Source organism: Glycine soja, mitochondrion (assembly GCF_004193775.1).
Source record: "Glycine soja mitochondrion, complete genome".
NCBI classification, from domain to species: Eukaryota; Viridiplantae; Streptophyta; class Magnoliopsida; order Fabales; family Fabaceae; genus Glycine; species Glycine soja.
Genome location: NC_039768.1, coordinates 50,641 through 77,500, shown reverse-complemented (window position 1 = coordinate 77,500; position 26,860 = coordinate 50,641). Strand labels below are relative to the sequence as shown.

General features: G+C 45.7%; 8 protein-coding genes and 1 non-coding gene across 9 annotated transcripts, besides 3 other annotated features; 3 read left to right on the top strand and 6 right to left on the bottom strand.

Moving 5' to 3' along the window:
• Positions 1–3,992: 3,992 nt before the first annotated feature.
• Positions 3,993–4,325, bottom strand: orf110 (hypothetical protein). Its single transcript has one exon. The coding sequence runs from the start codon at positions 4,323–4,325 to the stop codon at positions 3,993–3,995; it is 333 nt and encodes a 110-aa protein (YP_009532819.1).
• A 5,106-nt stretch (positions 4,326–9,431) lies between these two features.
• On the top strand, positions 9,432–9,504 carry trnK(ttt). Its single transcript has one exon. It is a non-coding gene; the product is annotated as a tRNA-Lys (tRNA).
• Positions 9,505–10,642: 1,138 nt separating this feature from the next.
• Positions 10,643–12,240: a sequence feature (repeat 8A).
• Positions 10,643–13,516: a sequence feature (repeat 5A).
• Positions 10,643–14,477: a sequence feature (repeat 2A).
• On the bottom strand, positions 13,597–14,412 carry atp6 (ATP synthase F0 subunit a). The gene has a single exon. It carries the CDS (start codon positions 14,410–14,412, stop codon positions 13,597–13,599), a length of 816 nt encoding a protein of 271 aa, YP_009532818.1.
• A 192-nt stretch (positions 14,478–14,669) lies between the features above and the next one.
• orf202 (hypothetical protein) lies at positions 14,670–15,278 on the bottom strand. Its single transcript has one exon. The coding sequence runs from the start codon at positions 15,276–15,278 to the stop codon at positions 14,670–14,672; it is 609 nt and encodes a 202-aa protein (YP_009532817.1).
• ccmFc (cytochrome c biogenesis FC) lies at positions 14,670–20,137 on the bottom strand. The gene is made up of 2 exons: positions 19,359–20,137; positions 14,670–15,258 (listed from the first exon to the last, which is right to left on the bottom strand). Exons 1-2 carry the CDS (start codon positions 20,135–20,137, stop codon positions 14,670–14,672), a joined length of 1,368 nt encoding a protein of 455 aa, YP_009532813.1.
• Positions 17,133–17,435, top strand: orf100 (hypothetical protein). The gene has a single exon. The coding sequence runs from the start codon at positions 17,133–17,135 to the stop codon at positions 17,433–17,435; it is 303 nt and encodes a 100-aa protein (YP_009532816.1).
• Positions 18,697–19,026, top strand: orf109 (hypothetical protein). Its single transcript has one exon. It carries the CDS (start codon positions 18,697–18,699, stop codon positions 19,024–19,026), a length of 330 nt encoding a protein of 109 aa, YP_009532815.1.
• On the bottom strand, positions 19,241–20,137 carry orf298 (hypothetical protein). The gene has a single exon. It carries the CDS (start codon positions 20,135–20,137, stop codon positions 19,241–19,243), a length of 897 nt encoding a protein of 298 aa, YP_009532814.1.
• A 5,132-nt stretch (positions 20,138–25,269) lies between these two features.
• Positions 25,270–26,853, bottom strand: cox1 (cytochrome c oxidase subunit 1). Its single transcript has one exon. The coding sequence runs from the start codon at positions 26,851–26,853 to the stop codon at positions 25,270–25,272; it is 1,584 nt and encodes a 527-aa protein (YP_009532812.1).
• Positions 26,854–26,860: the final 7 nt, after the last annotated feature.

The window sequence follows — 26,860 nt, the reverse complement described above, 5'->3', positions numbered from 1 at the left end:
TTCCTCGAGTCGTGATGCTTTGATTGTCGTCTTTCGAATTAAGGATTTGTCTGGCTGGTGTTCAGCCAATGGCTTTTGTCTTCGGGTGCCTTGCCTTTAAGTTAAGGCTTCGTTCCACTCCTCTTCTGTCGCTCTCATCTCTGCCTTTCATTTACATAGATACCCCCTTCTTTTCCCACTCGTTAGGGCAGCGGTTGGAGAGGTAAAAGCTAAATTGGAGGCTGTTTTCCGAATCGTGTGCCGAAGCAAGGTAGTTCCTTTTTTTTCAGGGGAGCTAGGCAGGGAAGAGCCTTTCAGGCTGAAGAATAAGAAGATGCCCATTTCTATTTCATATTTAAGAAAGGGCGATAGGAAGAACAACAAAAGCTTTTAAGGTGGAAAAAAGAAGCCTACTTTCATGAAATAAAGAAGGAAAGGGCTCATAGAGGGTGTGGCTCTACTCTACTTAGGTAGAGACAGAAGAAAAAAGAAATGCAATTCTAAAGGTTACAGAATGATTTAGATTTAAACTCGTCGCCAGGCTGGCTGATAAAGAAGAGGGCGACGGATAAGGTCGAAACGGCTAGCCAAGCAAGGTTCTTTTCATTCCCGCAGTTGGCTAACCAGGGAATGAAAGACTTCAGTAAGCCTGCTGGCCTTGCTTTCAGCAATCCTCAAGAATAGCTCCTGTTCTTTCTTTCTTCCGTTCCACTGCGTTCTTGATGCGGGTAGCCAAGCGTGAAGCAGACTTAATCATCTCATCTCTTCGCACTGTCTCGTCTGCGAGCTCCTTCTTCTTTCGCTCCAGCTCCAGTTCCCGACTTGCTTCCGCTAGTTGGACAATCAGCTGCGGTATCTTCTCTTTAAGATTCCCTATATAAACCGGGAGCCGATCCAGGCTCGTAGTGCCTCCACGTCCTCAGGCAATGCACCATGGCTGTTATCTCTTTCTCTGGGACTGGGACCGCGCCTTTCTGTCTCGTTGAGCTTCCGGCTCTCATATGCTACTGGGTGTCCCTCCTGGACCAATACTCTTCCAATGGCATAGTCTGATGCTTCAGTGTGCACTTCGAAAGGTACAGTATAGTCTGGCAACCTCAATACAGGTTCCTCCGTCACGGCCCTCTTCAAGTCCTCAAAGGCTCGCTGACACTTGCCCTATCCCCTTAACTTAAAGCCAATGCCAAGGCTTTCTAAAAAATATCAGTGAGTGGACTTCCTAGAATATCCAGTGATGAACCGACGAGTTCAAAAGGCCAAGAACTGATCGTAGCTCGGTCACGGGGACTCCCCACTCTTCTATTGCCTTCACCTTCTGCTTGTCCATCCTAATCTGGCCATCCCCTATCCCAATGCCCTAGGAACAAGACTTCTCCCCCGGGAGTCACTTCTTTCCCTGTGGCACCTTTGCTTCCTAAGCCCCAGATTCCCGTCTGAAGAAAGCGTAATCCGACTTTGAGTCACAGTCAGTGGGCATCCACTCATATTTAGAAAAAAAATAGATTCTAGCTGACCCCGATAGATAAAGGCATCCATCTCTTGACCTCTACTTTAACTTTACACCGGGCTTTGTTGGATGTGAGATTGCTTCCTTCTCAATTGCACGCGCATATCTTATCTTATTAAAGAGTAAGCGGCTAAACAGGGGGGCTAGCTTTCCTCACGAGTACGTTTTGGATAGCTTTTAGTTGACAGGGTTTGATCCCTTACCAAGTTGTTACTAACTAAAAGGCGGTACCTTCCCTTCTCCTAGACTTGACTGATCTCATCCCCTCTCTAAGGGACTTGGCTCTTCCCCGGCTGGATAGACAGGACAAAGACTGCTTGCTTCAATGCCGTTGGCAGACGAGAACCGTAAAAGAAAGAGGGTCTTGCGCTTCTTAAAAAAAGAAAGTCACGAAAGAGGTAATGAGACATAGCAGCATCGAGATCTCAGCCCTAGCCGGATGATGACGCCTTTCCTGTTTAGGGGATCGAACTTAAATGCTGATTTCGACTCTTACGGGTGCCTTGTGGCTAATGCATGGACAATGGAAGTTAGACCTTCTACTTCTAGCCATAGCCCTTCCTTCTATTTATTATGGATATGGATACCCCTTATTTTTATTGAGCCAGAGTTGGGACTTTTGCGGCATCTAGTTCAGTATCAGATAGAGCAGATAGTTTAGTCCCTTGGCAAAGAAGGTTGACTTCTCTGTCACTTCCGTACTTCTGTAACTTCTCTTTAGCTTATTAATTGAATTGGTTAGAAAGTCTTTCCCTGGTATTGGCTAGAAGAGAGGGATTAGTCCCCCTCCAACACTGACTTCTTAGTCGAGTAGTTCTCTTTCTCCTTAGTTTCGGTTTTCTCGAAACTGGCTACTCCTTATGATATGCCACCTCAACCCCCGATCTAAGAGCATCTGAGAACATCTCCGGCATTGTCGAGGGAAACTCAGATAACCGGAATGATTGGCCTTCATGCCTATCCCCATCGATCAGAACTGGCAACAGATCTTTCAGCGGATGTAGCAGCGGATCAATATCAGCTGTGTTCAACTCCTGCTACTGGGTCAACTCCAAACCAACATTCGGGAAGGGAAGCCAAATTCTTGAACTAAACTACTTCTTCCTTTTCATTGATTGACTAATGCCCCTCGGTTGAAAGAGAATCTTTTACCGCTGGATCATCTGCAGAAGGTGGACTTTTTCTTTCTCGTCTCGTTGTAAGCTTCATCTTCATTCCGGCTTGTGAAAAGAGCTGATCTTTGGCTCGTTCTTGGGCCTTTGATTTGTCAATCCCAAGCCCTATCCAAAGGGAAGGAGGTGCATTGACCTTGTCAGTTCATAACCATTTCTTGTCCAGGGGCAAAAGCATCTTCGTAGGGAAGCCCTTCGCTCATTCGTCGCTCTTGTATTCTCAATCGCATTTTTTCTCTGCTGTGTGGCTACAGTAAGAATGAATTCCTATGCGTCCGCAGCTAATGAATCTGATGTCATTTTTTCTGTTTTGTTGTAATGCTAGCGAAAGGCTTTAAACGAATCCCTGACTTAAAGGGAATGGGAATAAACAACTGGCTTTCTTCTCCTAGTGCAATCAGTTCTGGCACAAGACAATCCTGATTCAATTCCCGAAAACCTGACACCAGCAGTTTCTTCTGGGCATGTCCCTGAGACTGAGATGAGTGCCTTCCTAAACTAGATAAAAGAAGCGTTCTAGTGGCCTAAGCTCCAAGTTAGGGACTCCTACCACCGGCTGAAAGTGCCCCATAACGGGCTAGGTTTGTATGATAAGTAAGTAATGCCGAGTTTCAAGTGGATACTGCTCTTTGCCATTAGAGCACTCTTGTGGAAATGAATCCGATGTGAAGCTGTTCCTCCGCTAGAATAAGGGGCATGATCGCTGATCAGCAAAGGAAGCAGTCACTGATCTTCGACCACACCCTACGTATGGATGTCTTTCTTTGTAAGAAAGAGATTGGAAAGCTCCGACATCGTATTCGCCCTTTGGCTAACCAGAGTCAAAATCAGAGTAAGGAAGCAGCGAATAACTCAAATTCTCAGAAGAGAAGGAGTGCCGGGGATTACTACCTTCGCCACCGACTTGTTACCGCACAAGGAAGGTCGTTAGGTCAGGCGGATTCCTAGCCGGCCAAGTCCTTCCTTAGCAGCATTAGAGGAGTTCTCAGATGCCGGTCTTCCTCCTAGCTTAGGACTTTGAACCCACGCGACTTTCCTACTGAGAACAGAGCTGCTGGGTGAATTCTGCTCTGATTCCTGGTTATCCTTGTTCTTAAGTTGAAGTCCTTTGTTGTAGTTCATTTCCTTTGTCTAAAGTGATCTATTAGAGAGCTTCCCTGTGACTACCCGAAGGGTAAGAAAGAGATGCTCCGTGTAGCTAACCCCAAGTCTGGTAGCCTTTGAAAATAGGTTTATGACGTAACTGCCTATCATGCCAAGCTTGACGCTGTTGCTCTAGCACAGGCGGTTGCCATCTTATTCGGGATGGATCAATTTGTGTAAACGATCGCTTTCTATGTCTCCCAATCGATGCGGTACTGCCAATCGTAGACTGGTGACCGGGGAATGATAGCTTCAGCACCATACACCATGATGAATGGAGTGTTTCCAGTCGTTGTTTTTAGGTTTTTAGTGTATATGCCCAGCTGTAGGTCACCTATGTGACCAATCCTCACCATTGGTTTCACAGCAATGAGTAAGCATACTAATGAAGACCGAGTTGATTTGGCCTGTCTATTCGATCTAGGTGAAGCTAAGGGGCATGAGCGTGATAAGAGGGATTGCTTTCCTCTGTATCTACGCAATTTCCCGCTTCTTTTCCTCGCGTCCTCCTTTCCTTCTTTCATTCTTTGTTGGCTCGCAGGGATATCGATTACTGGTCGTAAGGGGCGGGATATCTGGTTCAGCAGCAGATCCTAATTACCCTTCTGGTGACTCCGTAACTCATTGCTTCCTCTCTTTTCAAAGCTTGTGGGTGCTCTGCTTCAAGAGTCTAGTCTATTTATCATTTAACGGATTGCCGAGCGGAGAAGCGTTAACTACTGGGATATCGGGGAGTTCCTCTCCAGCTACTGGAACTTCCCTCGCTACATGAGCTATTGTATAAATACAGGTACACAAACTACATCCGCTATAGTGGAAACAATGGCATCCGTAGCTTCACCCCTTTCTTTTGAATGGGGCATCAACAGTAAGAAAGTCAGTAGTAGTGGTACCATCTCTAGTTCTTTACTGATTATGTATATTTTAGCAAGGGACGGAAAGAAGTAGATCAGTAGGAATACTAGGGCCTGCTTTAGAGCTAGCCACACCAAGCCTAGTTCTCTTGCCCGCTTCGCTTGTCGGGCTTAAAGCGGAACTGAGCTTCTCACTAAGAGAATCGTAAGCTTCATTTCATCAAACGAGACTCGGAAAGAGTGGCGTTAAAGAGGACTGGGGAGCCTCTCGAAGTCTCCGATCTCACAGATGGTTAGGCGTTCCTTCGCTTGTTCAGAAGCTTGGCTAGTTCTCCTTACTCGGACATTCTGTTCATCCGACCACCGCCCATGCTTCCAATTTCGTTGTAACGAGATCTAGTTCTGGAGTTAGAGTTAACATCGATTGCTAAACTCCTTTTCGGAGAGCTCAGAAAATGCAGACTGAAAGTGAAACTGCCTGCCTTTCTTTCAAGATCAAGATACTACTACTCCTATGATTTCATTACAGGGAAAGGAAGTTAAACCTCTCAAACTCGGAAAAGAAAAATCGAATGTTTCTTGACCAGGAGCAATAGACCCCGAAAGGTGTGAAGTTCTTGACTGTTATAATAAGTCTTTTGGGTTACTAAGAGTTATGATTCAGATGTGTATGATGAGTATGATTCAGATGAGTATGAGTAGTCTAGTGCTATTTGTATACAGGGTGAAATCATAGGAGTCCAGTAGTATGGAAACCTTCCTATAACTCTCAACGTTTTAATAGCAGCCTTTTTTCGGCTCCTTCACACTCCTTATTGAAATAAAGGGGTGCTTCTAAACTTGGCTGGCAGTGAGAGGTTTCCACCTGAGAGATTTGCTGCTATTCTTTAGTCCGGGTCTACGCTTGGTTGTAAGGCAAGGAATGATAGCAATAGTGCTTTACGAGAAAAGAACCTCCTTTATTCTCTTTAACCGCCTTTGCTCGTTCTCGTTTGATACCTTTATTGGCTAACTAAGAGACTAGGAAGAGGCATATGCCAGAACTGCTTTCACGAATGAATCCCCTGTTGTTAGGACAAAAAAGCTGCTTGGGTCTCCCTTTGTTTGCTAGAATAGACTCTTATATGGACAGAAATGCGCCTTAGAGAAGATAGCTAGTTTTGTCCTCGTTAGGGTTAGGGAAAGACCTGCTTGCCGCCCTTTTTGCCTTGCCTTACTATATCTAAAATCTTGTCTTTCCTTTTGGGGATTACGCTACCGCCCCTTACAATAGGAATTCATGACAACATAGTTTCTCTAAGAGGAGTCTAGAGTTAGTTGATATAAGTCACAAGTCGTAGGGTAGCCTAATCCTAATTTACATTGATTGAATTCCCTAAACAGTCGTAAGCCCGTATCTAGCTTTCCGCTGGCCTGATTAGTAGTCAGACTGATGATCTACCCGTCTCCGAGGGGGTAGACCTGCCGGCAACTCCTACGGCAAAAGAAAAGCGAACTCTTCCTTAACTTAAGCAGCGCTATGCTTCATCCTCAAGGTCAACGGTTCTAGCCTCCTGAACCGTCATAATGGACTTATAAAAAGCCTCTTCTGCCATTTTTACCGATTTGGCTATTTGGGCCGTTTTACTCATTTCTTTGATTACCAGGGCATAAGACTGCCCGCTCCACCACGTGCATAAACTAATTATCTCATGATAGGCCAAAGCGTGACCTTTTTTCTGGCCAAACTCTGTGACAGGGATATAAAAAAGGGTGTAATCCCGATTTCTCTAAAGCGCTACGTCTTTTCCCGGCCATCATGCATCGCTCCAACCTCCTATTGCCACAGCCTTACAAGCCAAGCAAGAAGTGAAAAATCTCAATCAATAGGGACCTTACTGCCGTTCCCAGCTTAAGCGTCTACACCTCCCAACAAAGTGAATGTACCTTATGGAACCTCCGATAGGGACTTGGATGAAGCCCGCCGACCTTCTCCACCTGCTCTGTAGATGGAACCTTCGTAGAGCTACCACTTTAGAGAATCATTTTGGTCTTTTTGCCCCGGCCAAGGGCACACCACATTCGAAAGAGATCCCTCAGACTCCAGTCCTACCCCGTCTTCTTAGGATTAAGGTTGCAGCACAGTTTTATGTAGAAGTGGGATAGCAAAGAGCAGAAGAGAAGAAAGATATGTATTATATATAATAAGATAATAGTTGAGAGCACTGCTAGAAAGATAAAGATGGCGATAAGAGATTCGTTCTGTCTTTCTTCACTTCTGATCTTTATCTATGATATTAACTTGAACTTGAAGACGAGTCTTATTCATAACTAGAAAGCAGATCGAAAGAAGCATAGGTACACTGAACACTAACCCAATCCAGATGAAACTACTATTCTCGGAACCCGGCTTCTCTTTTTTAGCGAATAAAGATTGAAGTCGCTCTTACACTTACTATATTTAAAATCTTTCTAATTTATCATATGAAAGAAGGAGAAAGGGGGCTGCTACTGCAACCAAGCAATTGGTGCAGACGCTCTACGATGCAATCAGACAATGAGAGAGCGGACTCTCTTTCTCTAAGGGACACTTCCTCATTTTCTTTATTCCACCCCCTTTCGTCGGTTCCAGTAATGGGAGGGGGAGTACCATGTAGTTAGGAAGATGATCGATGCCTAAAGCATGTCTACTTAAGATCTCTATCCTTTCTGGTGATCAAGATATCCCAAGAAGAGAGACCTGACGGCGCTTACTAGAAGAGAAGGAAAGAAGACACTTACTAGAAATCTATTCCACCGGAAGACTACCGCTTGATTTCTCTCTGTCCACAGCCATGACTCACCCACCTTTCCATCCCCCCTCAAAGATCCACCCGATCGATGAAGACTTGAACCGAACAGTGATCAAATCGACTTTGGAGAGTCAATCCTCAGGGCAAGCCAAAGGAAGGACGGGATAGAGCTCAAAGACAGGCTGAAGGCAGAGAAGGATAGACGAGACAAGGAAGCAAAGGAGAAAAGAAAGATCGGAATAGAATAGAGGTAACGGTGGAACGAACGGTAGACCCAACTCTGTATACTTAGCCGGAAGCAGGGCATTCCACCGATTCCACTTAGGGAGAAAGCCTTTCCCGTATCTATACCTGATCTGCTAATTTCTATCCGGTAGACTTGGTAAGGTAAAAGGGCCCCGACTTATTTGATTTCCAGAATTCGAGTTCGACCGCAGCTGCCCCTTTTGTGTTTTGGGGGGATCAAGTTCCTTGCCAACTATCGACCCCGATCTCTTTTCATTTTTTTTGGTATTACTAGCCTAGCCTTCGTAAATCACACTAAAGCAGAGCACCCAACTATGGCAAGGCCCCCTTAAGTAAGGGTTAGGTTAGTCAATCCGGCCCGAGACGCGTTCGTTGACAAAACCGCCGTAGGAATGGAGACCTTTCAATAGAGCGGAGGCGAACTGATCAAAAAGAGGCCCTACTCACTACAAACGAATACACCACAAGATCGAACTGCACTCATGCCTCTCCCGCATCAAGTTGACCGACCCCCTACGTAGTTCTTCTATCAATCATGTACGTAGGTAGGGTCCTCCATTCTGATTGGTATATCATGAAAAAAGAAAGCCATTTGCACCAGGCGCACTGCGCTTTCCCTTGCCTAGATGTTCGCCTTTCTAAGTCAAGTAATGGTGACCCGCCGAAGACTGGAGCCTCAAAACATGTTGACGAAGACCCCCGAACTGAGGGTTCGATCAGTAGAGGGGACGACTTTCCCTCCCCGGAAGAAGAATAGCCCCGCTCTCTAGCCGACTGATCCCGTGGATCATATAACTGGGAGGGAACGTGTCACATTAGAGGTGAACGATCAGAGATGTCCGATAATTACCACGATGAGGCTGGTCCCTCTTTGATTTTAGTAGACTAAGCTATGAATATGAATGAATAAATGAATGAATGCCGGGCTCTTTCTTTCACTGCTAACCCCAATAAGTCAGTTTCTTAATGCTGATATTTTCTGTTTCGTCGAGCCCCGAGCTTGTGGTCCTCCTTTGAGTGTGGGTTCCATTGGATGAATCTCTCAAGTCAAGGTTCACGTACATAGCAGCAAGAATGGTGCAGCGCCTATTTATCGTTCTCGCTCGGGAGCCAAAACACGCCTGCTACCTACTGTACTGGACCTTCGACCAGGCATTCTACCCTTGTCGAATCGGAACCAACCACCACTGTATTGCGCTCGAACAGTTGAGCGGCCGCCGGCCAGCAACTTCCGTACCGTACACAGATATAGATTCATTCTTCGTACCTGGTCCAACTTCACAACCCTTCGCGGGTTGGTCAGAAGTCAGTCTTGTTTGGTAAGACTCTATTGAACAAAGCAAAGAAAAGAGAGTGCTCGACCGGAACAACGGCCAACAAAGACCGTAATTACATAGATAACTGCTCCTCCCTTTCTCCGTCTTTAAGGCTTTAAGGCGAACGAACCGTATGGCGGCCGGAAAGAAAGACGACCTCACCTTCTCGTAGATGGTGTCAGTGAGAGCAACTTGAGTATCCCCCGTTGACCTTCTTTTGTAGATAGAATCTTCAATGAGTGGAAACAACTTACTAATAAAGGTGCGCTTGTTGAGTAAGGCCGTTTTCTTGCAGGAGTGCTAACGCGCGCCCTTATTCTTCGCTTGCTCCGCAGTACGAGCCTCATACAGAGCTGCGCCCCTTTAATATGATGAGAAGAGGGGCCGCCCTCTTTTCTGCACCCATCTTTATTTACTACTATATTACTATCTATATTTTTTTTGGGTGTATAGCTCAGTTGGTAGAGCATTGGGCTTTTAACCTAATGGTCGCAGGTTCAAGTCCTGCTATACCCAAACAAACCTACCTTACACTATACCTATTAATTAATAAGGATGCGTAGTAACGTTCAAAGATCACTCTTTGGCCTTTAGACTCGCTTCAGCGACTTCGCCCTTTAAGTGAGAAGGGGGTGAGGTAAGGAGTAGTATAAGAGTGGCTCGGTCATCCATAGGCCTCTCCTTATTGGATTCATTCTATTCTATAGGGCGGGGCTGCAGACCAACAATCCAGCAAAAGGGCTTAAAAGCTCCTTTATCAAACCTTCCCCTTTTCAAAAAAATAAGGTAAGCATCAAAGCCCAGCAAACCCAACCTATACAAAGAGCTCTTTTCAGCCCCTACTCCTAACAAGTGAAAGTAGCTGGCACCCACCATACCTTGCTTGCTTCGTGCCCTCGGTTTACTTCACTGGGGCTCTCTTCCCTTCTTCTGCTTTGGTTGGTTTATCCTATCCCTTTAGTACATCTCGGGCGATGAGAGAACCTTCCATACTTGTTTATTAAGTAAGGACAGATATTCAGTAACAACTTCTTACCAGACAAAGGACTTCATTCCCGGGGTTCGATCGGACTATTCCGCCTTAGCTGGTTAGTTTGAGAATTCTCACTTCCCTTCTACCGCGCCGCTTACAGGTTAGATTGACTATTACGACTTCGCCTTTAGGTTAGGATTGAGTCGAGGAATGAACCATCTAAATTGAATCAAAATCCATAGTCTATATATAGAGAGATAGAAAGGATCAAAGGCTTGTAAGCACATCAGCTAGTCTCTTCTTTCTACTTCATACTCAATCAGTCCTTCCCTTTGAAATGGATTCTCTCCTCTCTGAAATGGTGCCCCTAGTGAACTCCCATCGATCAGACTCTGCCCTTGTTTAGTTGAGTACGTAAGTGTACGGATGAGGTTCAGCAACAAAGGGAATTAACAACATATAGACTCGAACTGGAAGGGCTCTGCTCAAGCCTATTTTCTAAAGCTAAAGTATACTTTGTAATTCCGAATCACAGGAAAATAGGGGAATATGGAATGGAATTGATTACTAAGTCGACAGTGAAGTAAGACTCTCGGGAAGAGAAGAGAAAGGAACTGAAATAGTGTAGTTCAGAGTTTGTTTTGTAGTTGGAGTTCCTGAGCCTATAAGTGAGCAATCTATCTTCATACCTCTCCCGTTAGCTACATAGTAACCTCTTCCCTGTCTTGTCTTTCAAGAGAAGTGAAGTGAGCCTTACAAGAAGCCGAAGGAAAATGAGACTAGCTAAGACTAGGGAAAGAGCGGCTAGCTAACTAGCTGATAGAGATGGCAATTAGGGTTGCTGTTTCCATTATTAGAATTCTAAAGTTTCAAGATCACAATAGATCTATAGGATAAGATCCTTATATTTACAGCGAAATGGTATACAAAGTCAACAGATCTAAATGAATAAAAAATAGTATTTATGGCTACGCAAACCGTTGAGGATAATTCTAGATCTGGTCCAAGACGAACTGTTGTAGGGGATTTATTGAAACCATTAAATTCAGAATATGGTAAAGTAGCTCCGGGGTGGGGAACTACTCCTTTGATGGGTGTTGCAATGGCTCTATTTGCGATATTTCTATCTATTATTTTGGGTAGGAAGTGTAGTCGCCAAAAGGCGAGTTGAACGAAGGGCCTAGGGAAGTCGGGGCTGAGCAACCTTTCTCTAGCTTTTTCAGTGGGGGAACTTGGCCTGGGAGGGGCTTCAGATGAGCTCCTTTGAGATCTCAAAGCGGAAATCCTCCGGTTTATGGAACACTTACAGAATATCGATGCACCGGCTATTCCCCATCATGTGCAGCTCCTAGGATCACAGCTTTTATTGCATCAACAGCTGATTCAATTGCTAGTCCTCCAACACCGCTTACGGATGAAGTTCCGCTTGCATTCTCTTCTTTTTCTTTAACTATGTCATATGCTTTCACAAAAGGAAAGAAAGCTGGGCAGAAAATGGTCGCTTGGAACTCCACTCTCACTATGGGACAGAGTAGTTTTACTATTTATATTTATAGTAAGGGGAAGTAGGTCGATTGAATTGATCCCTATCCCTACCAGTCTTTGGAACTAAATGGAACCCGGTCTCTTTGATATGTAGTTCCCATTGGCACTGACCCAGAAGAACCACATCTGTCTCAAGCTCAAGCCGACCCAACCTGAAGAAAACTACTGAATCAGAATCCGCTCTTGGGATAGGAATTCAGCCAATCTTTCCGCAAAATTCCCGGGAAAATGAAACTGTATCGATTTCAATGTCCGTCTATAGGCAAAAATTGACTTGCAATAAAAAATACGGGGTTTTAGCGAGTTGATCGATTTGAATGTCCGTTTATGGGCAGAAATCTATTTGCAACTAATTTTCCCGAGAAAACGTGAAATAAAGAAAGGAGTGAAGTAGCCCATGCGTATATGGGATCCGAACGGTTAAGAGTTATGGCTTTTCGTTGAGGACTTACCCCTTAAACTTAAGGAGCATTCGACTGAGATTAGATTAGATTAGTGGGTAGCACTTGTTGAATTGAATAAGATGTTCTTGCTCAGAATTAGGGAAGGTGGGATCCTATCTTTAGGAAAAGAAAGGCCTAACGAAAGCTAGCACTCTTTTCAAGCCTATAGCCTATATATGAATTATTCTCAGCCATCCATATGGGAGTTCCCCGCCAGCCTGTGGGAGTGCCACTATCAATAGGAAACAGACTTCTTTCCTCCTTATTCTATCAAACAAGCAATTAAATACCTTAGGATATCTCATATTTTACATTATTAATCTAGCATTGGACTCTTACCTGGACTAAGAACACTTCTAGTTCTAACAATACGTTTCATAACGAGCTAAACGTGCTACCAAATGAAATGGTCGAAGGTCTTTTCAGTTCTCCTTCCAATTGCTGCAGTACTAAGGCCAGTTCTTACAGTTGGAGTCCTATCCTAATAGAATCCCTTACCAGCCGAGCTTCCCACTATAATAAGCGAGTTGGAGAAAAAAGGTAAACCTATCCAATAGCAGTCCTATGGTAAGCAAGCTCAGGTTCAGTATACATAGGATATGCTTTTTCCTATCTCTGCTCTGGTTCAGAACCCTATAACTAACTAGGATTCCCTGGTAGAGCCATAGATAAAGATTCTTTTGATGTCTTCTCCGCTTGAGACGGAAAGACGGCTGCTCTGTGAACAACCCTAGTTGCTGGTCCTGTTCCTGCTGCTAACTGCCACCTCTGCTCCAATACATAAAGCAGCTGAAGCTATTGATTGTAGCAGCTCCGTCCCATTCATCACTGCTTTATGTTAAAAAGAAAAGAGCTGCTCCTCTCCGATCTAAGCCCTCTCTCTAGTCAGAAATAGCGTCAGTAAGTTAATCAGGATAGATCGACAGGCCAGCAAAGGCCTTCTACCGCAGCGGGCCCACAGGCCTATGCCAATCTCTTAGGGCAGGTTCTCTTTCATCCGTCTTTCCTAGGTGCGCATCTCCATCTACTAAAAGTAAGGGTGGTTACCATAGATAGATTGGGTCATTCGTAACCGATGCTTTAGCATAAACTACAGCTCTTTCATCAACTACAGCAATATCCGATGTAGCACATTCTCCCTCTTTCGCATATCCGATGCTTTGCAAGCAACCTTGGTGTCAGCATCGTCACTTGAGTCATCCTAGAACAACCCTGCCTATTCAAAAGAAGTACCTCACCTCACTTACGAAGAAGTAGTGGGAGCTGGGCTCTCGATTCAGTTGGATAGCCAGTCTACCTAGGTAAGAGTTACGTCGACCCTGCAGGGTATCCGAGAGGGGCACAATGCAGGCTGGAGATCATCTGGTAAGGAGAATCCCCAGGCTTTAGATAGTTTAGAGGGACTAGGCAATGAGCCCGGATAATCGAATGGAACTCTTCTTTCTTTCAGAACCTTTCTAAGGTCATATATGAATAAAGGTTATATATAAACGATCTGACAGGACTCAATGGAGTTGCTTTTAAAGCGAGCGAGTAGTCTTTGCCAAAGTTAGGGGCTGTCAGGACAACGATCCCTAAAGCAAATACTCGGAATGCTCCACGACTAAGTATACCCATTCAGACTCGCTTTTGTTCAATTATAAATAACTATCCAGTTTGATGGAGATTTATAGCATCATTCAAGTATATACAGATTGAGATCGTAGAAACATGAGCTTGTGATATAGCTACACCTAATTCCGGACCGGTTAATGCAAGAACTATAAATAAAGGACCAAGATCTCCTATGAAATAGAAAAGATCATTCATACATAGCATAGTCCAAGCGGACCCACTTAAAATCTTTACTGAACTATGACCGGCCATCATATTAGCAAATAAACGTATTCCTGAGCTTAATGCGCGAAAACAATGAGGGATTAGCTCAAGGAGTACTAAAAAAGGTGCTAACGGCAGTGGGACTCCTGCGGGTAATGAGAAGCTTAAAAAATGAAGCCCATTTCTTTGAAATCCCACTATAGTAATGCCAATAAAAATAGAAAATGAGAGACCCAAAGTAATGAGAAAATGACTTGTAACTGTGAAGCTATAAGGTATCATACCCTGGGGATTACAAAATAACGAAAAAGTAAAAGTGACCGAGATGCAAGGGAAAAACCTTTGTTTCACATTTCCGGCTATTTGTTCGTTTACCAGGTTCGGCACGAAATCATAAATAAGCTCTACCAAGGATTGCCAAGCATTGGGTACTAACTTTCCTCCTCCATTTTTAGTAACAAAATGAAACAGCAGTAAGACCAAACTGAGAGTGAGCAGCATAAACAAAGAGGGATTTGTGAATGAGAAATACAAGTCACCTATCTTCATATCAATCAATGGGATTATCTCAAATTGATCCAGCGGACTGTTAATGGTGTCCGCCGCACAAGGAGCAATCGTGAGGAATAGCCATTCGAATTTCATTTGCTTTGGTTCATTTTTTAACTGCTTCCCCCAACAAGAGGTTACTAGTATCTCGACCATAGGGAGAGGAAAGACTTGTTTGTTGTAAATCGCTGGTTGGGTTTACCAATCAAGAAAGACATGGGACTTTGGGGACACGAATTCAAAGCATTCTTATCGATCTTGAACTACGATAGGAAGACTATCCACTTTCTTAGCAAACGAGGCCTTTTTCAGTAAGTCCTCTCTTGCTTTAGTTAGTTGAAGACTCCTTTTTTTTATTTTATTAATGCAATTTTGAATTCCACGGAACTTTCTCGATTCCAACGCAACTTATCCTTTTGGAGCTGACGTAACAAACTACGCGAGCCTCCCGACGAAGCCAACATAAATCCTATCCGAATAAAAAAAAGAAAAGGCAGTTTCATTATGGTGGTATACCAGCCGCCTGTTCTGGAACTTCCAGTTCCAATCGAAGCATATCTATCCGTAAATGGATTTGTATGTATAGCCACTTCAGTCGTGCTCGTTGTTTCTCTAAAGTATCTTTTTTCTGGGAACATGATCAACAAAAAATTATTATGTTCGCGATTTTTCATCCACCGATGCAGAAAATTATCCAGTTTTCCATTCTCATATGAGGCCGGAAAGTTTATTGGCAACAGGTCGGCACGAAGTGATTCATCATGCTCAAACATGAGGCGATCATTCGTTAGGGACGGTTTATAGATCATCAAATTCCCACAAATGGAATGAGAAGTGGGTCCATGTAAATGATCGAGACCTCGGAAACAACAACGCTCCTTCCCCATATGGAGTTCGGAACCCAAAGGCAATCGTTGAGTGAACTGTATCTTCTTTGTGTTAGTTGACCTAAGCCGCACCATTATGGGGTGGGGCTCGGACTCCGAACCGTACGTGGGGCGAGTTTCTGCCTCATACAGCTCGGGCCGAAGACCGGGGGAAGTTTTGGAGAGATGGGGAGACCCAGCAGCTGCCGTATCGGACAAGGATCGAATTAGCAAGCCTAGCAGAGTCCCCTCTAGCAGTAGCACTATAGTCCGTCCTTATTTATTCGCAAGGAAGTATCCGCAAGTCAAAGGAAAGCGAAAGGTTTGCTCGACTGAGAGAGCGAGTGGTTAGCCGGTCCCTTTCAAGAAAATCCTATTCCAAACAGGGATGTCGGTTCGGCATCATAGACCTCGGATTCTTTTCCGGACATGTGTCCTAGCTCAGAGAAACAGGCTTTCTCACCTTTGGAAGCAGCTCGTAGAATAGAACTGGCAGCTTTCTTGACTGACCCGCTGTCACATCTCGAATCGGTACAGCCATTCTCTTGGAAGACCTTCCTCACAGGACTCTCAGCATGCTACCAGTCCGATCTAGCTGCCCGGTAGACCAAATCCAGTAGATAGTGAGGCCTGTCACTGGTTGAGGAAAGAAGACGACAAGCTAGTTACCTTTCAGGCAGTTCGGGTTTCTTGTGTCTGACCTTCCCAATGATTGAACTTTCCCTTAGCGGTGCTCTCTCCTTGCATAGGCATAAGTGATCCGACAGGCACTCTCCGGAACATGAGTTCAGGCATGACGCTCAATAGGGCATTCCTGGTATACTACTGAGATTCCCGGAAGCATGAGTCCAATCTCTCTTAGACTAGCAAGTCTTCCGAATTCAGTTAGCAGAATTCCCAACTCTCTCTGACTGACTGCATTGGCTGTCTTTCTCTTGTGAGTCCGGCATGTCTTTCTCTCCCTGTCTTGCAGATTCACAGAGGATGACCTGCAGGTGTATCATCGGGTCCAAGTGGTTGGAAGCTCTGTCTAGGCAGACGTTTTGTTGGAAGTACTCGCTCTGAAATCCTTGAACAAGGTGATCTGCCTGGCTTGCTTGTGAAACTGGGGAGTTAGACAAGGCCAGGCAAGCATCTGACTGGCTCGGTAACTGGTCTCTATCTCCGAGTGAAACTAGGCCAGTCAATCGAGCTTAGAGACAGTGCATGTTTACCTGTGACTAGCTTCTCTCTTTGCTTTCCTTGCTGTGACTGGTTGCTTGCTCTATTGGATTGGCTGTCTTCTCTCTGTGACTAGTGCAATCTTGCATGTGTTCCGCATCTGACTTTTGTTACATTTCCGAGTTTTGGATGCTATCTGCAGTGAAACAATTGAGAAGGATTTGGTTATCCTTCTCTATTGGAGAAGTCAGAGAGATCATGCTTTCAGTACATCTCTCTTCTCTCATTGCATGATGGAGAGTGTCCTTTCTTCTCTCATTGATGCTATTGACAGACTGATCTCAATCCCTTTTGGTCTTGATCAGAGAACGGATTAGCATAGCAATCTATGTCAACCCTTTCAAACAGCAATCAGAGTTTCAGAGTTCATGTCGGAGTCTGCTAATTCCACTAGGAGACAGCAAAGATATTGCTTGCTCAGTCTAGGCAGTCAAATCGGAAATGAGATGGGATTTCCATTCGATTAGCCAACAGGAATCTGTCCTTGTTGACTTCCACCGGAAATCCAATCTACCGGTTACGGAAATTCCTAATCTAATCAGGATAGTCTATCTCCGTATAGGGGAAAAGCTCTCCACTCGTTTTTCAAAGATAGGCATGTCAAAATGGAGTGACTTTTTGATCGACATATCGCTGCAAAAGTCCTCAATTATAAGTGAGACAGGGCAGACAAGCCAGCAATAGAAGCTATGCCCCAGCTTTTTTACCCAACCAGACCTAGGACCAGCAATGCCTGTCAAAGAAAGAAGTACAGGTTGCCAGTCCACTCATTGCTATCTGATAGCCCTTATCACTATTTTCACATATAGAATAATTATGCTATTCGGACAATCTTCTTATAGCGAGTCAATGTCGGATAATCTAGCAAGAGCTTCTAGCGCAAGGGAGTACCAGATAGAGCTTCAACAAGTGGGAATCAATACAGCAACAAGTCCGATGTTGAATGAGATAGCTTTCATCTTCCAATCTTTCCGAGCTCAGAAGTTTGAAAGGGGCAGTCTTCCATGTCACTCGGAAGGCAGATCAAGGTAGATGAACCAATACCAGATGCTTCAAGCCGTTTGGGGATTGACAATGGAAGTTGGTCATTCTCTTCCCTTCCTGTGTAGAACTAGGATGACTAAAGCCCAGCGTCGAAAAAAGATTGACTTTCAAAAAAAGAAAGGAGAGTGGATAGCTGTGATGTGAAAGAAAGGTTAGACAGTTGGGTTGATCGAGATAGGGTTCTATGTCCGGTATCAAGCGAGAGAGAATAGCAGAATACCGATCCGCTACATATGAAGCAAAGCCGGCCTTGCCTGTTGAACTTATCTCATCCCGGGATTGAGATAGGCAGAGTTCCCGAACCGCTGAGTGCTATCATTATGCCTCCGGTAATAAAAACAATTAGTCCGATCTAGCTGGAAAAGTCGTTCTTTCAGTCAAAAGTTTGATGCACTGGCTAGCCTAGACTCCCATTCAGGCACTGCCGGGATAGACTGAATCAGGTAGCAGTGACTTTCTAGCAAGAGACTTTTACTGATCTGCCTCTCCTAACGGCTTGTACCGGTATTCTAATAATGGCCAATCCAGAATAAGAGAGCTAGCCTAGCCCAGCTTGACAAGAGGATTAGGACAGCTTTCAAAGGCTAGAGATGGACAAATGCAAAATGTCTTAGAGAAGGAGCAGCTTATGACGAGAAGGGCTTTTAACTAACTCAAAGGAAGGCTCAGAAGAAGAAGAATCCTCATTAGTAGCAGCAGCCTTGGAATGAGTTTGAGGTTGAGACTGGGTTTGACTACCTTTAGGTGTGTTCTTGCGAGGAGGCCTAGTGAGACAGTCTCGAATTCCATTCCCAGGCTTCTTTCAGTAACAGGAATTCGATGAGCCAGAATAAGGTATAGAAGAAGTAGCCCTCACTAATGAAGTTCATTGTCATTTCATAGTTCCAAGTTAAGTCTCTGAAGAGATTAGTTCTGCAACAGCACTATACAGTGTAGGCAAGGGGCTGCGATGGAGTAAATAGGCTCAAGCAGGCTCAAAATCATCAGTGAGAGAGTCAAGAAACTTCTTAGCATGAGCGGAATAATCTCCAAAAAACATACATAGGACAACAAAGAATATAAGTTGAGAATAGACTGTCCAGGTTGCTCTTTCATGTCGTGCAGGTTAAGCATAAGCTCATACTGACAAACAAGGTCTGCAATAGTCTACCAGGCCCCGCCACAATTAAAACCTAGGAAGGCTCTCCTACTCCATTTACCACACAGTTAGCGGTTCACTCTTTCGATAGAGATAGACTTTTCTAGAGAAATGCCTTCTATCTACGTCAAGAGTGCGTCCTGTCTTCTGTCTCGCCCTAAATGGAATGGCTCTCTTAGTTACGCTGCGCCCCGGTCTGAGTCCCCACGTCCGCTCTTCTCCGCCCGCAACCCAAGAAGTTGGCTTTGCCAACACAACAACATTAGGGCCGTCCCCTTCATTCTATGCCGACCCCGGCCCGGGGCTGGCTTTTTGGGAAGCCCGTTCCCACCGCGCTCACGGCCCGGCTGGCCTTCCAGCGGTAGTGGGAATTCTCCCGTTCCCTGGTCAAAGACTTGGTTGGATGCGGGATCTACTCCACGAGGAGCGGTACGGACGTAGATGATATCATCACGACCTCTCTTTTCGTACCGCTAGGGATGCTTAACGCCACTTCGCCAACTGGCGTTACCTGCGCTTTCGTGTCTCTCAGTGTGGTCAGCACTGGGTGTTTCCGAGCAGCGAGGCTTACACCCATTCGCATTAGTTCATCCAAAGTTCCTTACCCTTATGCACGAATTATTGAATAAGCCATCTTCCTATCAAGGTTAAGGAGTCAACTGAGCATCTCAGCGGCGGGATTGAATACCCGGATCGAGTCAGAGTTCACGCCGCCCGCCCTGAACAAATAGGAGGCGTGGGCCACAGGTCGCACATAAGCCGCCGGGTCGCACGACAGAAGAACACCCAACATACAGATGCACACTCCAAAATGTGAAATATTCATCTTCATTGGAGCTTTTTGGTGGTAGTCGTGACCAACAGCCATCAGCTGTCGGCTCGTTGGTAAGGCGAGAGCTTCAAGCCCGATTTCAGGTTCAGGTGGCACACCCCCCACACAAGCACCACCCGACGAAGGGGGGACGGGGAAAGCTACAGGCCCAAAACCTTCGACCCTTCTTTCTAAATGGGGGTGCCCGGAGCACCCCATCTTGTCATTTCGTTGTTGCTCATTCCCGTTAGGCTTAGGCCGAAGTGTTTGGCGTTTCCTTCTCCGCGCCCGCTCACGCTTTGCTGACCTATCGCGTGGTAAAGAGAAGAGAGTACGAAAGAATAGTAAACAGAGCACACCGCAGAAAGATTCTAAATATGAGAAGTCCCCCTTGGATTCGAGAAGAAGGAAATGAAGAACGGGAACGAAACGAAATGAGGCGTTTCCAGCTCTAGTTTCGGATGAGCTTCTCCCAATTATGTCTGGTAATAGAATAGGGCGGCTTGCTCTGACCAAGACTCCACTTTTTGCTCCGTCCATGGAGCGTATGAATTTCCTGGAATGTAGATAGACCAAAAGAGGGAATGAAGGGATAAGAATAGGAATTATAGTCCCATTGGAAAAAGGGGCACCTGTGGGAACATCTCTACTGACGAACCATTTCAATAGTAAGGGTGCTGCCGTGCCACGAGGCACGACCATAGAAGTAATGAAAAATAAAAAGTTATGTAGTTGGACCATCTGCTCTATCCGTTCGAGTTTCGCTTCTCTAGAGAAGATGAGACGCTAAAAATGAAAGTGTTCGCAACGCATACCGAAAGGATGGATACCAATGAAGCCGACCATTAATGACTAGTTCGAACACCAGGAGCGGTCTGATCCCTGATTTGATCAAACAGACTGCTCTTAGAAAGATGAAAGAAAAGCAAACTCTCCAAATTGTTGACCAACCTTTCCTTCAATGATAGAGGCAAGAACACTTTCCGGCCAGGCCTTACTATAACCAACCTCACAGATCCCACTCCATCTTTTACACCGATGTATCGTACTCTCTCGACCAGGTCATCCAAAGAAAATACTGCGAAATCTTTCCGAAGTGAGAGAAGGAGGGAAGGCGCGCTACAACTAACATAACAGCCAGCTGAAAAACGCTAGCTAGCTAGGCTAGCGCGCAATGGCTTTCTCTGATAGGGGCTCGCTTCTTCAAGCTCCGCCCAACCTATACAAGGTGCTGCTCGCTGCCACCAGTGGCTTATGTAGTGGTCGGCATTCCTACGTGCTCCTCTTTGCCCCCTACTTAAGAATCCAAAGGTCACCTTTGGCTGTTGTCTTGACGCTTTGGTTACGAAAGTAGCCGGGGTCTAGGTTTATGGATGGATTTAGTCAGCGAAAGTCCCTCAAACTCAATCAATATCAACAACATGTCGTGACCGGTTAGGCTTGGTTTATTTTGTCAGAAAAGAAAGTAGGTTTCGGGGGTGGGTTCATTGATTAGTACACCTCCGGTGCTGATAAGGTCGGGACCGTGGTCGTCCGTCTCCGGTTTGCCGGCCGATAAGATCTCTGAGATTGACCAGCCAGCTGGGTTGGTTTGGCTATTCCTTTCTATTGAAAAGAAGGAGTCAGCTGTCTGCGCGAGTCACCTTCTTCTAGGCTCCGCTGGACGACACGGCATTCTCGTTTAAATATAGGCCGGCCGCACTTGTGATGGTTCCCAAAGATCCAATATGACCACTTAGGTCTACGTTGCCACGATATTGTTCTATGGAAGCGGGCGGGCTGTTAGAAGTTCGGCCCGGTTTTGGTGTCGTAGGGGAGGGATTGACCTTTTTAACGCATATTCAGTCGTACCGGCATGGCCCCACTGATTTGTTTTCGATCGGAGCATCAAGCAGCGCAACCCGGTTCTACTTGACTAAGCCCCGTGCTCGTCCAAGGAGGGAGTTTGCTTTACCCAACTCCCTTTTTGATAACAAGGCAGAAACCCCCGACCCGACATTCATTAGTTTCGAATGAAGAATGAAGAGTGCCCTGCCCCAGCAAGCACCTACTCCTATCAAAATGAAAAGCGTGACTTTACTAAACAAGCAAGAAAAGCCCTTTGTTATTAATTAGTAAAGAGCTTTTCTCGCTTGTTGCTTTCTTCGCATGCTTGAGCGCATTAATAGAATACATATAGATAGAATAAAAAATTTACTTGAGTTTTCAATAAGGTAGGTTTCTTACTTAGTGCTTGTGCTAAGGAGCGCTAACGAGCAAGAAAACGGATGCGCTAAGGTTTGAGCTCGACCCAAACAACGGCTAACGAGCCCCTATCAGAGAAAGCCTTGGTTAAGTAAAGCGCGTTAGCTCTTTTAAGTTAAGGCGCGCATCCTCTTGCTGGGAGAGGGGCTAATGCCACTCGCCCTAATGAATAAATAAACAGGAGAGGGGTGAAGCTTGCTTACTTGTTAGAGTAAGGAGTTTAGGCTTTCGAAAGCTCAATCCCTTGCTTTGTTCTATAGTAAGGGGCCTTTTCAATAAGGCTCGCGTAGGGGCGCTCACGTTTTTTGGCTTACCTAAAATCTTCGATTTTTAAGTTGGTAAAGACCCACCCCTTGTTTCAGTCAGAATGAGTCCCCGGGACCCCGGGACATTGGCTTCCGCCAACAGTGGACTATTAAGGATCGCATCCCGCGCATATTCTACATTATAGCCTGCAACTGATTCAGCTTCCGCTTCTGGGAGATCAAACGGAGCTCGATTAGTTTCTGCTAGACGAGAAATGAAGAACATAACCAATACAGGGAACAAGGGAATACCGGACCATATCTGCTTTTGCGCCATGACAATCTCACTCGAATTACGGGGACCTACACATATTAGTACAGTATACCGGGGTCCCCGGCCAGAACCACACGTGCAAGTTTCCCTGCATGTGGCTCGTCCGCGCTTTCCGAGGCGCTGCCTGTGACTCAGCATGGGAGAAGGGGGCGTCACACTTTCGTGTTTAGAGCATTGTCCGAGTGAAGTGAATAGGCAGCGCCTACCAAGCAAAGCTTTCTGGAAGAGGCTGGGCTGGTTCCTTTTCGGCGCCCGCATTTGATTTAGATGTTGGGGCAAGGCAAGCCCCAGGAAAGTATAGGTTGGCTCCCAGCTCCATCTCGGCCGGCATCCTGCTCTCGAGGGGGTGGAGTCCTGGACCGAACTACTCATTGCTGTCTTGCCCCAACCCAAGGCCGTTAAGGTTGGTGAGGAGCATTGTTTTGAGGGAGGGAAAGCGTGGTTGACAAGCCACTTCGAGGAAGCGACTGGAGTGCTTTCATCAAATGATGCATATGGGCTGAGCCATTCCCATCCCAAGTGGTGGCCCGATTCGGCCTGGCCTGGTCGGGAAGAGATTCACATAGAGACTTTTGCTATCCGGGAATATCTTTCTATGTTAGCTAGCGTGGGCGGGCTTTCCTATGATAGTCCCGCTGCGGCCTCTTACCGTCCGTCACGTCTCATCTTGATTTGGCTATACTTGTATGTAGCCAGCCATGTTAGCTTCACATGAGAGAGCCCTTTTAATAAAGGCTAAAAAGGCACTCATCAGTCAGCTCGGCCCCTTTCCTATTCAGCTTTGCCGCCTATTAAGAGAATAGGTCCCGTTCAAGCGGCCCCATCTATACCAGCTGCCACGCACGACCCAATAGGAACGATTTCAGCGCCCCTCTCTAGATAAGAAGCAGAACGCGCCATCACCTACAGCCCTTTCCTCTGCCGGGGACTTCCACGAAATGAAAACGGGCGGCATCGTCGTATGCTCGACATTGGTTGCCCTGGTTTATATCCCGGAGTACTCCTATGGCCGATCTGTCACCCAACCTACTCAAAAATCGAAAGGCTTGACCCCGTCCCGTTTGGAGAATGACCCTTATGGCATGGCTTAGTCAGTTATTCTCGCAGTTCAGATAAGATTCGGACCGCCACTTCTCTGAAAGCATGGTTCTTGCCTTCCTCTTTCCTCCCTCCTTGGAGCTCGTCCATTCGTTAGGTGATCCCTTGCTCTCACGTTCGAGTGTTTGCTCGTCGTTTAGGCCGGTGAGTGAGATTTCTGCTCATTGCAGTCACCTCCGGGGTTCTTCGCACCTGGATAGTACCAGGACCCTTGTGCCCCGGCCCTTGATCAGATAAATCCGCCCGCCCTATGACCAAAAACGAAAAATGAGCCTTGCGACGAGACGCGGACATTCCCCATGCTGCGGTTCCCTCCGGTCCGTTCCCGGGTTGGGTTAGGGGAACATCCGAGCGATTGCCTTCGCGGATCCAAACGCGCTCACAAGGCGCACAATAAGAATAAGACCAATAGAGACTTCATAAGAGACCATTTGAGCTGCAGATCGTAATGCTCCTAGAAAGGCATATTTCGAATATAGAGGAGTGAAAGTTCCCAACAATCAACGAGTTGATCATACCCTTCTTTGAACCGTACGAGCACGTCCTCTGTCACCCCCCCACCGCGCTTACGGCTCTATACCCCAACCCAACTTGCTCTGGCCCCCGGTCCTCCCTTTCTATTCCTCGGTAAGCGGACCGTGGGAGCATGAGGGGGGGGCGGTATCTGCTTTTGACTGATAGAAAGCATCTCTCTTTTGTCCCTCCTGACCGAACCCGAAAAGAATCACTTTATGCCACTTTGTACATTATAGTGTAGGCACCTTCTTTAAACGTGCCAAGCTGTGGAAGAGAGGTGCCAGGGGAATCCATGCTCTCCGCTGAAACAGGGCTTGAAGCCTTCGAAAAACCTTGATGCTCTTTTCTTCCTATCGAGTGGCGTCAACCGGACTGAAAAAAAGAATAGCTGATCGAGCTCTTTGGTACGCGGCTAACCTTTTAAATTGAGCTGTTCTTGCTACTCCCATAAACTTAAAAAATGGGGTGGGTAGGATAAGGACTCTTATCATACAGCTCTTTTTCTTGCTCTTCTGGTGTCCTTTTATTCTCTCTCGGCCCGTTGCGCCTGTTTGACCAATGAGAGTCCAGACTGGAGCTCATCTGATTCATTCTTCCGTTTACTCATTCGTCAGTATCGTCAAAAGCAGCTGAACTCAATCCCGATGGCTACCAGTGTCGATTGGCATTCCGCTTCTATAAACTATATATACTACAGATGTGACCATGATTCTATGTGAGAGTGGCGTGACTTGAAGCTGCACGGAGACCATTTCCTTTTCTTGCTCTCGTGCTGGATGTCATCTCGGTCGGTTTAAGATGAATCCGGGGGAGGGAGAAATCCTCCATTGGCCGTTGACCTTTGATTCTCTTCTCTGAACTGCTCTTAGGCTAAGATTGAGTTGAATCCGCTTCTCTTCCGTATTCCTCAGCTCGAGTTTCTGTTGCCGAAGCTGTCTTGAAGCCCTTTCTTTCCGGCTTCCTTGAGTTGAGTCAGCTCGGTAGCTAGTCTAGTAAAGTAAAGTAAAATAGCCTTGATTCTCTTCCCTTCACTTAATAGGGCTTGCTCCTTCTTCTCGTCCACTCGGGAATGAAGCCTTACCTTTCGCTACTAACCTGTTAAATGGAGTTGAGCTGGCTACTAAATCCATTGCTTCAGTGATGGTTGCTTCATCCAATCAAATATAGGTGGCAGGGTCAGACTTTGAGAAAGAGTCCACTGCTGTCCAGTCATAGTCAGTAGGAGCAGCTCCGGCTCAGCTCGATCCAATTTCCAAATTTAACTCTGGCCTTGTAGTACCTCGCTATCCTCTGTTGGTAAGTAGCCATTCTGAACTGAGCTTGCTTTCCTAACTCTTAAATTAGGTCGAAGTTGGTCCTCAACTCTTCTTCGTTGGAACCCACATTTTGAAAAGTTCTGTTAGGTTCTTAGTAGCAGTCGGCGACCTTTTCTTCTTTTACTTCACATAGCTTTTCGTCTCCTTGATAGCTGGAAGTTCTCCAAAAGTATGAAAAGCTGGAGGACTTTGTACCAGCCATTCCAGTGTGGTTGAATTTTGTTCCACAGCCCAAGGAATGTTCGCCCTTGTTATGTTATTTCCACTGCTTGAAGTGATTGTTACGACCACGAAGAAACGACGAATCCCAACTACGGATATATAAGAGCCAAAACTGCTAAGGGCATTCCATCCAGCGTAAGCATCTGGATAATCTGGAATGCGACGTGGCATACCCGAAAGCCCTAAGAAATGCATGGGAAAGAGGGTCAGATTAACCCCGAAAAAAGTGATCCAAAAATGGATTTGACCTAAAGTTTCAGGGTATGTCCGACCAAAGATTTTACCCACCCAATAGTGAAATCCTGCAAATAAAGCAAAAACGGCTCCCATAGAAAGTACATAATGGAAATGTGCAACCACATAATAAGTATCATGTAGAGCAATGTCTAGCCCAGAATTTGCCAGGACTATTCCAGTGAGTCCTCCTATGGTGAACAAAAAGATGAACCCTACAGCAAATAACATGGGTGTTTTGTATTGTATCGAACCCCCCCACATGGTAGCGATCCAACTAAAGATTTTAATTCCAGTGGGGACAGCTATGATCATGGTAGCTGCGGTGAAGTAGGCACGGGTATCCACGTCTAAGCCCACAGTAAACATATGATGAGCCCAAACAAGAAATCCAAGAACACCTATACTGATCATGGCATAAACCATGCCTAGATACCCGAAGACCGGTTTTCCCGAAAAAGTCGAAACGATATGACTTATGATACCGGATCCAGGCAGAATGGGAATATACACCTCTGGATGACCGAAGAACCGAAAGAGATGCTGGTATAAGATGGGGTCTCCCCCTCCTGCGGGATCAGAAAAGGTTGTATTAAAGTTTCGATCGGTTAATAACATTGTTATTGCCCCTGCCAGTACCGGAAGTGATAATAAAAGTGGGAATGCTGTTACTGGAACGGACCACACAAATAGGGGTGATCTATGCATAGTCATTCCAGGTCCACGCATGTTGGAGATAGTTGTTATAAAATTGATAGAACCTAAAATGGATGAAACACCAGATAGATGAAGACTAGAAATTGCTGAATCAACTGCTCCTCCAGAATGGCTGGTAATACCACTTAAGGGCGGATAGACCGTCCACCCAGTGCCGCTACCCACTTCTACTAAGGCTGAGCTTAATAGGAGCAAGAGACTTGGCGGCAACAACCAGAATGAAATATTATTTAATCGTGGAAATGCCATGTCAGGTGCACCTATCAGAATCGGAACAGACCAATTACCAGATCCACCTATCATCGCCGGCATAACCATAAAAAAGATCATTAAAAAAGCGTGAGCCGTTATTAAAACATTATAAAGTTGATGATTCCCACCAAGAATTTGATCGCCGGGTCGTGCTAATTCCATACGAATCAATACGGAGAAGCATGTGCCCATCACTCCAGCAATGGCACCGAAGATGAAATATAGAGTCCCTATATCCTTGTGGTTAGTGGAGAACAGCCATCGGACCGGATTTGTCATAAAATGG